Below are 17,198 nucleotides of genomic sequence, written 5' to 3'. Positions count from 1 at the left end.
GTGCATAAAATTGTACGTATAGTTTTATTGATTTAATAAACCTATTTTAAAATTTTAGATCTTTACATTACTAATTATTGATTGTGGAGCTGAATTTTGTGATAGTCTAGGTTTCATTTTGGTGAATAAAATTATAATTTGTTGCTATTAAATTTGCTAATTCTGGTTAAATTTGTTTACTATCTTGAAACTTAAAAGTTGATATGAGGGAACTGAGAGGGATGTTGATACTCTTGGAGCAAGCTAATCTTAACAATATCATCTTGAGGTCGGAGGATGTTGAGAATATCAACATGATTGAATGGGTGCACATGGAAGATGAACAAACTTTATAGACTGACATGAGTTTTGGAGTAAATGGGTTAACAGAAGTTAAACGGAAGAAACTGACAAAATGCAGCATGCAGAAGAAACGGTGTCGTATGAATTTAACAAATGTTTTAATATATAATTAATCCATGCACTCTTTTGATAAAGATCTGATGTAAAACTAATTCCCTATCTTTCTTACGATAAGACATTTCAATCAGAAAACCTAAGCATAGAAAATATATTCTCTTTCAAATCAGGCTTAGAATAGTTTAACAAAAATAAATTAAAAAGAAAAGAAAACTATATATTCGTTGAACCCATACAAAGCTCATCTTTTTTTTTTTCTCTTTTTAATTTATACTTCGTTAGGATTGATTAGAAAGAGACAAAAATCGGTTCTCACTAGATGCTCGGAATTTCCAATCTGTAATTTTTCTTGGTTAATTATTTGATTTTATTCAATTATAATTACTCAAAATCATTCCTAACAAATTGATCATTAAATGTTAAGATTTACTTCATGGATAGGGTTGCCTGAATCGCCACAAATTGCTGCATGAAGAGCTCACTTCAGTTTGCACAACTTATTTTCTTAACTGTGGCTGAGATTCCGAGACCGGTTCAAGACCCTCCAGAATAGGATCTTTATAAATTCAACTTTCAGGTACTTCTTTTTTTTTTTTTTCCAGTTTCATTCTACCATTACGGTTAAGAGAAGGAAATTTCTCCACTGCCAGAAGCTTCATGGTGTGTTTTCATTTTCATATTTTTTCCTTTTTGTAATCAATCAGAAGGGTTCTAAAATATATATTTAATTTGCCGTAATCACAAACACTTTTTCCAACTGACAATTTAGCTTGAGATAACGGGAAAGGAAATTTCCTGTAGGGATAGAAGATTCATGAACTGCTCTGATTTGTTTTCAGATTCAGCCAAAAGTTATAAATATGAATGGTTTCTATTGTTTCCATTCTTGTTTGGAAATTGTATCTTCATTTCGATTACTATTAGTATACACTACAGTATAATAATATTCAGTATCCAACACTGAATATTTAGACCTTGTTATAAGTCAATTCTCGAATTTTTGAAAAGGTTTTAAACATATATAATGGATTGTGTAGATTATATCATTCTTAACTATATCTGTTCTACAAATGATTTTCAGGCAAATAACGAGAGAGCAGACGCTGTACGTGATCCTGAGAATGATTTAAATAGCTGGCTACCCATTACTGCTTCCAGGAAAGCTAAGTGGTGGTATTCAGCTTTTCACAATGTAACTGCTATGGTGGGTGCTGGGGTACTCGGCTTACCCTTTGCACTTTCGCAACTTGGATGGTATTATTTTATCTAAATCTATTCATATTGTTCAAGGAATTCGATCTATTTGATGACACCTTAGTTGGATTCTAACTGATCCCTCTTTATAACTGTTCAGGATTCCTGGGGTGCTTACAATAGTTGCATCATGGTTGATTACTTTATATTCATTGTGGCAAATGGTTGAAATGCATGAAATAGTGCCTGGAAAGCGATTTGATCGATATTCAGAGTTGGGAGAGCATGCTTTTGGGCCAAACTTGGGCTATTGGATTGTGATGCCTCAGCAAATGCTGGTTCAGGTGGCATCAGATATTGTTTACATGGTCACTGGAGGAAAATCACTCCAAAAAGTTTTTGAGCTAATGGATCCCGTTGTATTTGAGGGCACTAGATTAACATATTTCATCCTCATCTTCCTTGCTCTTCATCTTGTCCTCTCACAATGTCCTAATTTCAATTCTCTCAAAGGAGTCTCCCTCTTTGCTGCTGTCATGTCTGCTACGTACGTTAAATTTATTAGTATTTATAAATGACAATTCAGATTTATATGTAGTTCATAAAAGCTGAGATGAAGAGAGAATCGTAATTCTTGAAGAAATTACAGAAGTCTGCAATTGAGAATTTTCGTAATTCCACTTTTCCCCTCTTGCAGCTACTCAACAGTGGCCCTTGTGGCATCAATAATCAAGGGAATGGAGCACCGACCTCCAAGACATGGAGTTCGATCTCACACAGAAGTTGGGCAATTTTTCGACGCTCTGAATGGACTTGGAACAATAGCATTTGCATTTGCAGGACACAGTGTTGTGTTGGAAATTCAAGCCACCATTCCATCAACTCCTGAAAAACCTTCAAAGAAACCCATGTGGTTGGGTGTTCTTGTTGCCTATGCTATTGTTGCCTGGTGTTATGTTTCCGTCGCCATTGCCGGCTACTGGGCCTTCGGTGAATATGTAGAGGATGATGTTCTCATTTCTCTCAGAAAACCTGCTTGGCTCATTGCCCTTTCTAATTTCATGGTGTTCATTCATGTTGTAGGAAGTTACCAGGTAAAATCTATTTCAAATTCATCGTTTTGTCTTTCTGATGCTAACGTATGCAATGTTTTCATGGCTTCTGTTAGGTCTTCGCCATGCCGGTTTTCGACTTAATTGAATCATATCTGGTAAAACACTTACATTGTACTCCCGGGTTAACTCTTCGCATCATTGCTCGTAGTACATATGTTGGTAGGAAGTAGTATTTTTGCAGAAAGCTTACCCACTCTTTTATAAATTTATTTTTCTACTAATAATGGATTATATTAATTTATTTTGTAATTATGTGCAGTTTTTACAGCAATTGTTGGAATCTGCCTTCCCTTTTTTGGAGGATTGCTAGGGTTCTTCGGGGGACTTGTATTTTCATCAACATCATATTTCGTAAGTTGTAAAATGAATGTGATTTCAGCTTTATTATTTTGTTTCTGTAAGCCAATTAAATAATAAAATATTGGATGCAGCTTCCTTGCATCATGTGGCTTGTTATTATGAAACCCAAGAGATGGAGCTTTCACTGGATTGCATCCTGGGTAACTTCATTTATATTTCATAACATAGCAATGTCCATTTATATGTTATTTCATCATATATGGTTTATTTCTACAAAATAATGTTTTTATTTATATACTTGACAAATGCATATGTTTTCTCTCTCTCTTATGTGTTTGATTGATTGCAGATTTCTATCATTGTTGGTGTTTCAATAGCTATTCTTGCACCAGTTGGAGGAATGAGACAAATTATCCTATCATCAAAATCCTACAAAATGTTCTCATAAGATATATATTTTCCTTTTAGATAGATAAAATTTTATTTTACAAAGAGGTGATGTTAGAGGGTAATGTATAAGTTAAGCATGGCTTTTATATATATGGCACAGCCTAATTAACTATTATATTGCTAAAATTTTGGCTACAATACCTAAATTTTTTTTTTAATATTTTTGCTATACGAAACTTCTCAAGTGTAATCTGACTAGAGTTAACTCTTTTCATTTAATAAGAATTCACAAAATTTTATCTCTTCTACGTCTGAAAGATAAAATTCTTAGATGCACGCATGAATAATCTCTTTTTGGCAAAGTTCGGTAAGCATAATTTTTAACTTTAAACAATAAATGGCCAATTGTTAAGTAATTTAACTGGCTATTACAGTAGCATCCGGTTTTGGGGGATTTAGTCCAAACAGCAAGAATGTTTCTACTCAAGAATATTTTTTACAAATAATTCAAGATTGAAGGGTTTTTTGAAATTCAAACTATTCCCAACATCGTATCAATCATAAGTACATCCATAGGATGTGTACCTTTTTTTCTGAAACATTAATCGTTCTCTTAAATATTTTGAAACATTAATCGTTAGTGACATATGAAGTTGAATAAGAAAGGGATAAATTAGATCTTAGGATGTGTGAAAAAATTATGTAGTGATGAATCTGACCAAAAGAGAGTGTAAGAATAGGCACTAAAGTTCACTCAAGGGTAAGAAGAAGTCAAGACATGTAAACACAGAGGAACAGATCACCTTCTTGCAAAAAAGATCTCAATAAGCAAGGAAAGTTTTCTGAAGCAGCCTTTTTTTTTTAAAGTATTTAGTCTTGCTAATGTTCCGTGCTATTTTGATAATGTTAATTTGATTTGTTAGTTTGGTAAAGTTAGCTTGATATGTTGTTTTCTTTGAGGTATCTACTTGAATTTTCAGGTTACTGTAAAGGAAAAAGAAAAAAAAGAGAGAGAAAGAAAATGTATAATAATGGTTAAAAACAAGAAAAAAGAGAAAGAGAAAGAGAAAAAAAAAAGAAAAAAAGGATAAGAAAAGAAAAGAAAGAGAGGAAGGCAAGAAAATGTATATTTGAGTTCATGATCCTGAACTTGATTATGTTCACAAAGGTAGGAAACAACAGTGTCAATATTTAGGAAATTTTCTCTAGGAATCTTGATTGATATTCAGAAGGCAGGCAACAGTAGTGTATAATAGTGTTCGAAATTTTCTTTAGGAATCTTGTTGATATTCAAAGGCAGGCAACAATAGTGTCAATATTTAGGAAAGAAAGTTCTACAGGAAAAGCAAATCCCCAAACACAGAGCATGAGCAATAGCAAGGGTAACAACTACAATATCAATATCGAGAGAAGCCTACAGAAGGATAGATCAACAAAGGGTTCAAAACAGAAGGATAGATCAACAGAGGGTTCAAAATAGAGGAGGTCCAACTTAAGGGGGTAGGTTGGTGTATGTGTTTTTGTCAGAGTATTGGTCAAATTTGTTGATTTAAAGAGTCATTATTCTCTTATTTTGATGATAACAAACTAATATATTCTTAGATATATTGACTAATGACTTTACTTGAATATAAGTTTAAATTACAAGAATTTACTTAATGCACTTGAAGGAGTATCAAAATGAAAATGAAGGACAAGACTTAAGTGAATAATTCGTGAAGATTTAAAAAAAAATTTAAGTTTAGATAAATATGTTTGTAATCTTGAAGCATTTGTTTTAATTAGAATATTTATTTGCATGTAAAAACTCACTTAAATTCTCATATCTTTCACATTTTGGGTTAAAATATTATTTTTTCAAATTTATTGGGTTAAGCAAATTTTTATCAAGGTTTATTAACTCATTTAAAATAATGAAATTTTGTGAAACATTTTCATATCTCAAAATTGATTTTGAAAAAATTTTCAAAATTGTTACTTTTCAAAGATTCAAGGGGCAAATCAAGTTTTCAAAAATTCAGGGGATAACATGTAATAAAAGTTGATTGACCAAATTTGACTAGTTGAATTCTTCGATGGCAACTTTCAAATTATTCAAAAGCCATGTATTTTGGCTTTTAGAAATTCAGTTGATCGAATTTCTTTCGGTCAACCAAATTGTTTTATCAATTTTCTAACGACTAGTGCTACGTCACATTTGGTTAACTGAATTACATTTAGTTGACCAAATTTTGTGTTTTTCGAAAAATTAAAACAACTAATTTTTTTGCATAATAATAACTTTCCTCATTTTCTCTTGTATAAACTTAATCAAATTCACTTGTGATAGACTTTTTGCCATTAAGAACTTTCATATATTTGAGAGCAAATTAATTTTGAACTATTTACTCACAAATTCTCTTCTCTATTCAAAAACTTTTGCTTACACATTTTTAATTTCATTTGCATTAGATTATACTAAGCTTAAATTTTCATATACACTCTTTGAGAGAGATTATATTTCGAATTCATATAAAAATTCACAATATAAAAGAGTGAGGTTCACTCTTGAAGAGACTATAAATTTTTTAGTGAGAGAAATTGAGTTTTAGTACTTATAAAGGTTAATAGCATTTTGAAAGCTAATTTTGCTATGAAAAAAAGCTTGGTGGGGATTTTGTCAACCAAGGATTAATGGAATATTTCAAGAGAGATAGCTTAAAGGAGTGGACATAGATTGGATTGTGTCGAACTACTATATATCTCGTGTTTGATTTTCTCATCTCTCAAACTTATATTTTGTGTTATGTTATTTTGATTGTGTTAATTATTCAAAATATTTCTTGTCATTCTCATAAATTGCATTAAAATAGTCAAATTTATTAAATTAAATAAATTGGTTTAATTATTTGATTTAGTAAAAATTGTTTTGGATTACCTAATTCACCCCTTTCTTAAGACCATTCAATCCTTCAATTGGTATTAGAGCAACGTTGCTCATTTTCGTAAACTCAACCGTTTAGAGCAATAGTCATGAACCTAGGAAAATCTCATACTGCTAGTAAAAGGTTTACTCTCAATAGACTGCCATTGTTTGGTGATACCAGATATACCCATTGGAAAAATCGTATATTGATTTTTCTTCAAAGTGATTATGAATTGTGAGATGTAGTACAAGATGGACCTTTTGTTCCTATAAAGGAAGTAGATGAAATACAAGTACCTAAAACTAGAGAAGAAATGATCCCTTAAGATAAGAAAAATATTGCTAGTAATACTAAAGTTATGGATGTATTATATTATATATTATATTATGCATTAAATGACTATAACTTTAACAAGGTACAAGTTTGTACCTTGGCTAAAGAATTTTGGGAATTATTGATAGTGTCAAATAAGGGAACTTCACATGTCAAAGAAACTAAAATTAGTATGCTTACACATTCATATGAGTTATTCAAAATGAAAGAGGATGAGAGCTCCGAATGACAAACCCTTACAATGTACATTGATGTGCCAACTATCATGTGAAACTTATGACATCTTGAATGTCATTTTTATGTGTAATTCATACACATGCTAGTTGGACTTGGACTGTTGGGAAAATATTACTTGTACGATGAGTCCTTGGACCTCTTCTGTTTCACACATGCATCTTAAATGTTACGACGGCCATCGTTGGTGCGAAATCACATAGATTTATTAGCTCGTTGCTTTCCCTACCACTTTACACATAGTTTGGTGGCTTATAACATTATTATACATTGTATTCAAGTTTTTTATTTGGAAACGATCTTATTCGATTGAGGTATGTGTCATCATTTATATAGTCGGGTGCATATTTATTGATTTCCATTACCACTAACTCTTATTAGAGTCTTATCGTTGACCTTCTTTCATAAACATCCCTTATAGGGGGTAAATATGTCATTTCTCTAAACCATTTACTCATAGCAAAACTTTATAGATTTTTCATCAATTCTAGTGTTTTCATTTTCAAATTCCTTAAATATACATGGTTGTGTATTCTTTATACATGGACATATGTTACCCAATTCACACAGTATGCACCCTAGGCACATGGGCGTGCATCTTCGGTGCAAGGCACACGGTTGTGTGTCTTATACCACATGGGCATGTATCCATTCTCAATTCTACACTCTTGTGCATTCGCGTTACATGGTTAAATCTTCTCCGAATACACCCAAACATGTGTTACTGAAATTTCAGAATTTCGACTCTAATTTTCCTGCATTTTTCAGGTCTCAACAAATAATCATAATACTTCCAAAGAAGTATATTTCATAGCTAGCACCTTAACATACGATCCTATTCCATCCTATCCCTATAAATTGATAACTTAACATCACTAACAAAGCACAAGTCATATTCCATATTCATATCCCATACTACACCACCTTTCAAAAGCATATTTCATCACATACAAATATAGGCAAAATCCCAACCTTCTATCAACCCTAACAAACCATCAACATCCATTAAAACAACCTTTACATAAAGAGAATCAGCCAATAATCAAGATCAAACAATTCTAACCTATCAATTGAGCAATAATTAAGTAAATTTAATAAATCCCAACATCAATTATCAACACATACATATGACTCTCCTAAGAAATAAAGCATCAGACACATTCAATTCAAAAGTTCATAAGGAATCCAATACATAAAAACTCACCTAAAACCACCCTACTTATCTTGATAATGTGATGATACTAGTCTTCTCGTGGCCTGAATGACTCTCAAAGCTTCTCTCCTGGTAAGACATGACTCTAGCACTCTCTAATTTTTCCTTCTTTCCTGTTAGCTGAAAGGTTTTAGAAAGAAGATGAGTACTACATGTATGCCACTTCTGAAATATTAAAACCATGTCACATTTTTCCCATGAAATATATCCTTATTTCATAATTCAAAATTTGCTAACTAGACATGATCATCTACCTTACTCACACGGGTGTATACCCTGGTCAAATTTGGCCAAATTATATGATGTATGAAAAGACCATTTTATCCTTTCTAACACATCATACATAGGCATGTAACCTCTCATACGCAATTGTGCATGCCACAAATCACATAATAGCTTCTCAAACACAATCTCACACAGGTTAATACTAAAAAGACCAAAATAACCTTAAGTATACCTACGAATATTATAATACCCACTTTAGATATACAAATATGTATACACTTATATGTATCATCACATGATTGAGTAATTTTGAATTAAAGATAAAGTAACATCCAATCATATAATCACATTTATAAATGTGTATCTAAAATAAGTACACATAGTATTACTTTAAAAAAAGCATCAGATGCAAATAAGATACTTAACTGTGAAATGAGTGAGATAATATTTTTCCTTTTTCATCCTCTTTTTGTTGTCTTTGTGGATGGTTATGGGCTTTGGTAGTTTTAGGTTTGAAGGTTTGAATGAATGATGGTTGTCATAGTTAATACTTTCAAAATTAAATTATAAAGATTAAATAAGAGATTTTCAAACCTATAAAAAGTTTAAATTGATATCATTTAAATGTTAAAATCGGATATTAAAGGAGTATTTTTTAATATTTTTAAAATTTTGGATGATAAAATAGTCAATTAGTTGTTATAACCATAGTTTATTAGGTTAAATTACTATTTCCTAACGACGTTTGATGAAATGACATTTTTTATTTTTCAAGTTTAAAAAAACAAATTTCTTACCTATCTATCAAAGTCAACCTTTAGTTTTACCAGTTAAAGGGTATTTATGTCATTTAATTCAAATGCTATAATAGTGTATATTGTTGGGTGTGAATGTATTTTTTAAAAACTTACTAGGGGTAAAGGAAGTATTCCCTATCTTGTTTAAAAAGTTATTATATTCATCCATATATTTTTAAAATACAACTATAGACCAGGTTGTTTGTAATATTGTATTTATAACCCTAATTTGTTGCATTTTTAGGGGTATAAGTATCGTTTTTTAAACTATTGGTGAATATATTAAAATTTTAAAAATTAAAAAAATCCTAAACTTTTTTAAATTAAAAAACTCCCTTAAAATTTTTATTAACACCCCTGATATTTTTAAAAATAATATGTTGCCCTCAAACATTATATTATACATCATTTATATCTCTACCCATATTTGTATTAGTAGAATTTTAATTATTTTTAATTAAATTAATATAAATTAGGGTATAATTTAATTAATTAATCAATTTTAGGGACAATGTGTGATTTAATTTGAGAATTTTTTTGTATTTTCAGCAATTTTAACATAGTTTGTTAAAAAATTTAACCGATGGGAAAAACATTGGTTTTTTTTAAATTTAAAGGGTAGGACTTGTTAGTTAATAAAACCTTGGGTGGGAACAAGTGTTTGGCCTTTTTTTAAATTCAAACAAGGGCTGGTGGGAAAGGAAATTACTCAATCAAAAATTATTAGAATTTGTTGACTTTATTAGCAATCGATCGGAGCACCACCAAGTAGGAGAAATACCTAAAGCTGTTCACTTTCTACCGCAAAATCCGTCCTCATGAAATTCAGATAGAACCAGAACATCACTCAGACGCGGACTTAAGGTAAAAATAATAAACTTCTCTCAATGTGAAAAGGAGCTAAATTCAAGTAGATACAGGTATGGTTGTGCTCCAGTTTTCGTCATAATTTATTGTTGATGATTAGTTATTCATTGTTTCATTGATAAAAAGTTCTGTAATTCTCTTTTGTTTTTAATAAATGAAACTATATCTTGTCTTTATTCATCTTAATTAGTGTTGGGCAAGCGTTTTAGGATGGATCGAAAATATCGTTGACTTTTACCCTCCTTCTGTCTCTCTTAATTCTCTGTAATCAGTAAGTTCCAGTGTCCTTTACTCAATGCGTCTTTGATGCTTAATTTTATATGAATATGTATTCTCAGACTGAGATTTTTGGATTTTAGAACTTGTAATTAGAATGGAATGCAAATTTACAAAACATGTGGTTAGCTAGATAAAATGTGATTGATATAGATGATATCTTAACTTTCCCACTTTTTCAGGATATTGGTACATCAGTGGTAATATATTCCATGGGCATCCAAAAATCCTCTTCGCATATGTGTTCTTCATTCTATGAGTGGAAATATGATGTCTTTCTAAGCTTTAGAGGTGAAGACACTCGTAACAACTTCACTGATCATCTATATGCTACTTTCAGAAAAAATGGAATTAATGTATTTAAGGATGACAAAGAACTTGAGAAGGGAAAATTCATTTCTCCGGAGCTATCTAAAGCAATCGAAGAATCAAGATCATCAATTATTATTTTCTCAAGAAATTATGCTTCTTCGACCTGGTGCTTGGATGAACTTTTAAAAATTGTTCAATGCATGAAAACAATGAAACGAATGGTTTTTCCGGTTTTCTATGATGTTGATCCATCTGATGTGAGGAAACAGAAAGGAAAATTTCAAGAAGCCTTTTCAAAGCATGAGGAAGCATTCAAGGAGAACACAGAAAAGGTGAAAAAGTGGAGGACTGCTTTAACAGAGGTGGCCAATCTCTCTGGATGGGATTTAAAGGATAGGTAACATTTATCCTTGTATCTCTTGATTTTGTTCTCCAAGAGATTGACCATGTGTGTAATGTGTGTATGAGAAAAATGACTTCCCTTTAATTGTTTATGTTTTTCATTCTGTGTATTTCCTTTTAGAAAAGCCGTTAAGATTCATTTAGTAGCACTCGCTAACTAATCATAAAATGTATTTTAGCTTGCTACATTTATGGATGCAAAGAAATTTCAAACCACAAAATATTGAGAATAGACAAGGTCTAGTGTATATCAATACAATCCAAAATATGAATGTAGCATATATATGTTGTTAACTACTCATTTGTATCTCTGTGACTGGTAATAGTAGAAAATTCTTTTATGTTCTTTTTTAATTTGCAGGCCTGAATCAGAATTTATTCAAGATATTATCAGGGAGATATCAAAAAGATTAGGTCATAATAACTTAAGCACTCTTGAAGGTCTAGTCGGAATAGATTCACGTATGGAGAAATTGAGAATGATGCTTATGAGTACAAAAACTGATGATGTTCGCATGATAGGAATCTATGGAATGGGAGGTATAGGAAAGACTACAATTGCAAGAGCTGTTTATGATTTGATATCTCATGAATTTGAAGGTCGAAGTTTTCTTGCCAATGTTAGAGAGATTTCTCAAAAAAGTGGTATATATAATTTGCAAATGCAACTTCTTTCTCAAATTTTGAAAGAATCATATATTAACATATGGGATGTTTATGAAGGAATTAGAACGATAAGAAGTAGACTACAGCATAGAAGGGTTCTCATTGTCATAGATGATGTTGATGATATAAAGCAACTGAATGAACTAGCCGGCAAACATGATTGGTTTGGCTCCGGTAGTAGGATCATAATAACAACAAGAGATAAGCATTTGTTGATGGCACATGGTGTGGACATTGTGTACGAGTCAGAGGAACTAAATAATGATGAAGCTCTTCTACTCTTTAGTTTGAAAGCCTTCAAAAACTACTATCCTCCAAATGAACATGTGGAGCTGTCTAAGCATTTTGTAAAGTATGCTTGCGGTCTTCCACTAGCTCTTGAAGTTTTGGGTTCTTTTCTATTTGGCAGAAGTATAGATCAATGGAACAGTGCTTTAGAAAGACTGGGCAAAGACTATGAAAACAGGATTCTTGATAGTCTTCAAATGAGTTTTGATGGACTAAAAGAAACTGAGAAGAAAATATTTTTAGATGTTGCATGTTTCTTTAAAGGGAAAAATAAAGATTATGTAACACGAATTTTAGACAGTTGTGGTTTCAGTTCAACCATTGGAATAGCTGTTCTTGTTGATAAGTCTCTCGTAACTATTTTAAAAAACGATGTACTGTGGATGCATGACTTATTACAAGAAATGGGTCAACGGATTGTTATGAGAGAATCGCCTGAAAACCCTGGAGAATGTAGTAGGTTATGGAAAGAAGCAGATGTCCATGATGTGTTGACAAGAAACAAAGTAAGTGATTCAACCGGAAAAAATGTTTCTCAAAATTAATCTAATTCTTTAACTAATTAAAGTTCTATCTTTTCAAATAAATTTTCTTTTTCACTTACCCCTTGACTTTTATCTTTTAGGGTACAGAATTGATTGAAGGCATGATGCTTGAAAAAGTGGTGGGGTACTTTTCCTTAAGTGGGAAAGTCTTTTCAAAAATGACCAAGCTAAGATTGCTAAAAATCTGTAACGTGCATCTTCCTGAAGGCCTTGAATACCTTTCTAACAACCTAAGCTTACTTGAATGGCATGGATACCCTTTGAAACATTTGCCATCAAGTTTGCAATTGGACAAAATTGTTGAGCTTAAACTGCAGTATAGTCACATTGTGCGACTATGGAAAGAAACCAAAGTAAGATTCATTCAGTTGTATGCATATTTGTATTTTTTTTTTTTTTTTAATTGCATCTTCATTGAAAAGGTTTTACATTCATCCTATTAAAAATTTGTGAATTAAATCTTTTTGTTGTTTTTTTTAATTTTCAACAGCCCCTAACCAAGTTGAAAGTCATTGATCTCAGTCACTCCAAGAACTTGATCAGAACAATTGACTTCTCAGAGGTCCCAAATCTTGAGGAGTTGATTCTTGAAGGATGTACAAGTTTGTGTGAGATTCACCAATCTTTGCTAGTACACCGAAAGCTTATTTTGTTGAATCTCAAAGATTGTACAAGTCTTACTGCTCTTCCAAGAGAGGTGGACATGGAATCTTTGAAAACACTTGTACTTACTGGTTGCAACAAACTGAAGAAATTTCCAAAATTTGTGCGAAGTATGGAATGTCTAGAAGAGCTTTTCTTAGACAAAACTCCAATTAAAGAACTACCGTTCCAAGTTGAACTTCTAAAAGGAATTGTTTTGTTGAGTATGAAGGACTGTAAGAATCTTTTGAGTCTTCCAACTGATATAAGCAGTTTGGAATCTCTCAAAACTCTAAATCTTTATGGTTGCTCAAAACTTAAAAATATGCCAGAAAATTTAGGGCAAGTAGAATTACTAGAGATTCTTGATGTAAGTGGAACAGCTATAAGGCAACCAGAGTCTTCCATTTTTTTCTTGAAGAATCTGAAGGAACTATCTTTTCGTGGCTGCAAAGGACCATCATTAAACTCATGTTATTTGCCCTTTTCATTCCGTTTGATGCCGGGGAGAAGCTCAAATCCAATGGCTTTGAAGTTGCCTCCTTTATCAGGTTTATCTTCTTTGAGAAAATTAGATCTCAGTGACTGTAATCTAGAAGCAATTCCTGGTGAAATTGATAGCTTAGTTTCATTGGAGGAGCTACATCTTGGAAATAACAATTTTGTTTCACTACCAGCAAGCATCTTTCATCTTTCTAAGCTTGAAGAACTTACTTTGGAGAATTGCAAGAGGCTTCAATCATTGCCAGAACTTCCACCCAAGTTACTTGTTATTTCAATTGCTGATTGTACTTCACTTGAAAAGTTATCAATTTCCTTAAAATCATGCAAATCACTAACATTGATCTTATGTAGTAACTGCTTGAACATGCGTGGCTGCAGCATTATGGCATTTCCCATGCTGAAGGTCTTTTTCTCTTGCCCTGTTTCTCCCTTTCTTAATTTAAACATATCCAATGAAAACAATGTAAAGCCATGGTATCAGATTGAATTTGACAGGTCAGAGTATCAAACAATGACTGTGAAGAGGCGTGCAGTCCATCCAATATATGAACAAGAAGCTGAAGGGTTAGACCAATGCTGTAGTACACAAAATCTTGCTGACAATGATGGACTGAAACTAGTGGACTTTTCAAATTCTCTTAATCATCTACGTGGCTATGGAACTAGCAGGTAGTCATATAAGTTCTCTTGTTTTGCTCTTACCTTAATTTCTCTTGGGTATCCTTTGGAGTGCTATAATGCTTTTTGATAATGCTACATTATCTTGTAATTAAGATCAGACTTTGATTTGAAAACGAACATAATGTATACATCATGAAGTTTTACCGCCTTCACAAAATGTAAAATAAAATAATAAATGTTAAGCAGTTCACATTTAGTCCACATGTTAAAAACCATGGAAGATCCACACACACACACACACACACATATTGTTTGTGAAATCTGTTATTCGCAGAGTTCAATAAGCAGAAGATTAAACTGAGAAGACTGCATAACGTTTGAAGAAGTGTTTTGTGTGCTTGTCTCTTGCATTTTCAGGCTGAAGAAATTATGTTTTAGAAACCATTAATGCTGTTTCTCAACGGTGTTAGCTGCTGTTAGAAGAAGATGGAAATTGGCAAAGGTTGCCAGTTTGTCAATTTCAATCATCTGTATGTAAGTACCAAATGTCGTAATTTGTCGTAATTTGTTAGTGAGAAGAATTCCAGAAATTAGTTACAAATTTTGGTTATCTTTTAAACTCGAAAGGTTATATTTATTTGGTTGAATATACATGATTCAGGGGCTGTTTTATGTTGTTTAAATAATTCTGAATTTACGGCTCTTTGGCTTATGAAGATAGAAGGGAACAATTCAGATGCTCTCAAATCAATAATGAAGGAAATCCGGTGAACATTACCTTGTTGATAAAGGTCTTATTCAAATCATACTTAAATTTCTTTTGCATGATCCTTGAATTCAGCCTCTCTTCATCTTTGTTCGAGTTTCTGAGTTGGTACTGTTGCCTTTCTCTTTTCATAATTTTTATTACATATATACTGTTGAGCATCAAGAGAAAAGTGTTGAAGCCAGGCCAAGCAAAGTATGACTACAGTCAAGTAAGCTGTTACAAAGTCATTGCTGAATCAGACAGATACTTCTGGGCCTAATTAGCTACTGTTGACTTAGTTAAAAGAGCAAGTTTTGGAGATTAGAAAAACATGTATTAGGTATGTGTCTTGTGCCAATTGTAAATGTGTAGCGGTAGCGATTTCTCTTGAATATGTAGCAATCGTATACATCTACGTTGATTCCCAGAGATCGTTCTTTGTTGAGAAAACTAATACTAAGAGTCTCGTTCTACTCCTGATTCTCTCGTTCTCTTTCTGATATTATACTTCTTTTTGAAGATTTTACTTAAACACTTGATTAATGTTCAAACTTAAATAATAAAGAAAATCCCAATTTATAACTTTAAAAAAAAAATTACTATAAAAAACAGAACAATAAATTTGTTCTAATTGAGTTTTGCTTACTTTTTATAGCTTTTGTTTATTTTGACTCTTTGGTTTCTGTGGAAATAAATTAGTAAAAAGTTATAATTTAAGGTTTTTGTGAGCAATAAATATTTTTATTAGCACACAAATTGTCAACATAAACATTTTTAATGAGAATTCTCCTTTTTTCAAGTGAAGTCTCCCCTTTTTTCCTTTGTTTTTTTTTTTTTTTAAATTTCTATTTCTATTTTACATAATCTTTTTTTTTTGTATGGTTTAATTTCTTAAACACCCCCATAATCTGGCAACTACTGGGAGATTGAATATAATAATGTCATAAATCATGTTATTTCTATTTTACATAACATGATTTATGACATAACCTAATTGACCCAAACAATGTCATAAATCATGTTATGTCAAAACTCAACTTGTAATGGCACAATTTGTTACATATATTAAATTTACAAAAATTTAAAAAATTGAGAAATTTATGGAATTATAAATATTTATTTTATAAGCGGTAAAAAAGGGTTTGAATATAATAAATTTATTATTTATGAAATTGAAATTCTTTACAAATAATTGTAAATTACTCAATAATGTTTGTTTTATTATTATGTTTGTTGTAATTATATTTACAAATGTATTGAAGGAATTTGTTATTAATATCATTTGTTTGCATCATAATTATAAAAATTATTCCTTTAAATAGTTTTATAGCTGAAATTAAATGTTAAAATAATTAATTTGATTACTTAGGTTTAAAATCAATTATTTATTATTTTTAGTTGATAAGCATGCTTTAATGATAAATACAATAAAATGTCGTTGGAGAGGAGTAATTATTTTATTTAAAGAGGTAAACGTTATAAGTTAATAGTTGTATTATCATGATACAAAATATATTTGTATCCAAATGAGATTTTTTTTCAGTTGTCAATTTAAAAATTAAAAAAGAAAAATCATTATAGTCACTTTGGATGGGCTTTTTGTCAAACCAAACACAACCTAATTTAGATTAAGTTAACTCTAACACGATCTGAATTATATTTTGTGTCGAAACACTCAATTTTAACTTAATTTTTTTATGTAACGTCATGTCGTATCAAGTTAATTAGACCTATTAATTCATGTTATTGATTATGTTTGTGTTGTATTCTTTGGGATTTCAGTTTAGAGACTTTCAACCCTAACTTGACCTAATTTATAATTGTCTTAAATTTTTTTAACCTAACCTAACTTAAACTATGTATGTAGTGATATGACATAACTTTGAATTGACCTAAAATTGTCTACCATTTCCACTCTTCTAAGTTTTAATTTCTTTGTTAAATTATCTCAACCTATGGATTAACAAAACACACAACATAACACTTAATCTTATTTACAAATGGTTTAAAAAATTATATACTAAAACTTTTTACAACATTTTAATAATGTTAGAAGCTAAATCTTATCCTCACTATTGAAAAATAATATAAGTTTAAAGAAAATAATAATTGAAGCAATTACAATTATATGAAGAAACAACTATATGCAATATATAAAGTTTTTAATTATTGGTGATACTTGTCTTTCAATATTTATTTAATTTACCTCTAACAAATTTTA

The 17,198-nt window shown here is 31.1% G+C and overlaps 2 protein-coding genes across 5 annotated transcripts; both read left to right on the top strand.

Moving 5' to 3' along the window:
* The first annotated feature begins 1,585 nt into the window (after positions 1-1,585).
* On the top strand, positions 1,586-3,456 carry LOC123203742 (lysine histidine transporter-like 5). Its single transcript, XM_044620202.1, has 7 exons — positions 1,586-1,653; positions 1,754-2,140; positions 2,291-2,687; positions 2,762-2,867; positions 2,968-3,059; positions 3,140-3,208; positions 3,358-3,456. Exons 1-7 carry the CDS (start codon positions 1,601-1,603, stop codon positions 3,454-3,456), a joined length of 1,203 nt encoding a protein of 400 aa, XP_044476137.1. The 5' UTR covers positions 1,586-1,600.
* Positions 3,457-9,831: 6,375 nt separating this feature from the next.
* LOC123202743 (disease resistance protein RPV1-like) lies at positions 9,832-15,457 on the top strand. Of its 4 annotated transcripts, XM_044618837.1 has the most exons (7): positions 9,832-10,026; positions 10,432-10,958; positions 11,325-12,423; positions 12,543-12,815; positions 12,953-14,277; positions 14,647-14,763; positions 14,891-14,975. In XM_044618837.1, the coding sequence occupies exons 2-6, from the start codon at positions 10,462-10,464 to the stop codon at positions 14,675-14,677; spliced, it is 3,225 nt and encodes a 1,074-aa protein (XP_044474772.1). In that variant the 5' UTR covers positions 9,832-10,026; positions 10,432-10,461; the 3' UTR covers positions 14,678-14,763; positions 14,891-14,975. The 4 variants fall into 4 exon arrangements, with proteins under 4 accessions (XP_044474772.1, XP_044474770.1, XP_044474769.1 ...); XM_044618835.1 differs by lacking the exon at positions 14,647-14,763 and having other exon boundaries at positions 9,832-9,970; positions 14,930-15,457; XM_044618834.1 differs by lacking the exon at positions 14,647-14,763 and having other exon boundaries at positions 14,930-15,457.
* The last annotated feature ends 1,741 nt before the right edge of the window (positions 15,458-17,198 follow it).

This window comes from Mangifera indica, chromosome 19, assembly GCF_011075055.1.
Source record: "Mangifera indica cultivar Alphonso chromosome 19, CATAS_Mindica_2.1, whole genome shotgun sequence".
Taxonomy (NCBI): Eukaryota; Viridiplantae; Streptophyta; class Magnoliopsida; order Sapindales; family Anacardiaceae; genus Mangifera; species Mangifera indica.
Note: the sequence above shows the minus strand (reverse complement) of the source record. Positions and strands in the feature narration are given on the sequence as shown.

Bases quoted from the DNA above. Each gene is read 5' to 3' on its own strand.
- LOC123202743 (XM_044618835.1), top strand. From the start codon at position 10,462: ATGGGCATCCAAAAATCCTCTTCGCATATGTGTTCTTCATTCTATGAG. The intron at 10,959-11,324 runs GTAACATTTATC...TTTAATTTGCAG, and splicing joins GGATGGGATTTAAAGGATAG to GCCTGAATCAGAATTTATTC. The intron at 12,424-12,542 runs GTAAGTGATTCA...TTTATCTTTTAG, and splicing joins ATGTGTTGACAAGAAACAAA to GGTACAGAATTGATTGAAGG.
- LOC123203742 (XM_044620202.1), top strand. From the start codon at position 1,601: ATGGTGGGTGCTGGGGTACTCGGCTTACCCTTTGCACTTTCGCAACTT. The intron at 1,654-1,753 runs GTATTATTTTAT...ATAACTGTTCAG, and splicing joins GCACTTTCGCAACTTGGATG to GATTCCTGGGGTGCTTACAA. The intron at 2,688-2,761 runs GTAAAATCTATT...GGCTTCTGTTAG, and splicing joins ATGTTGTAGGAAGTTACCAG to GTCTTCGCCATGCCGGTTTT.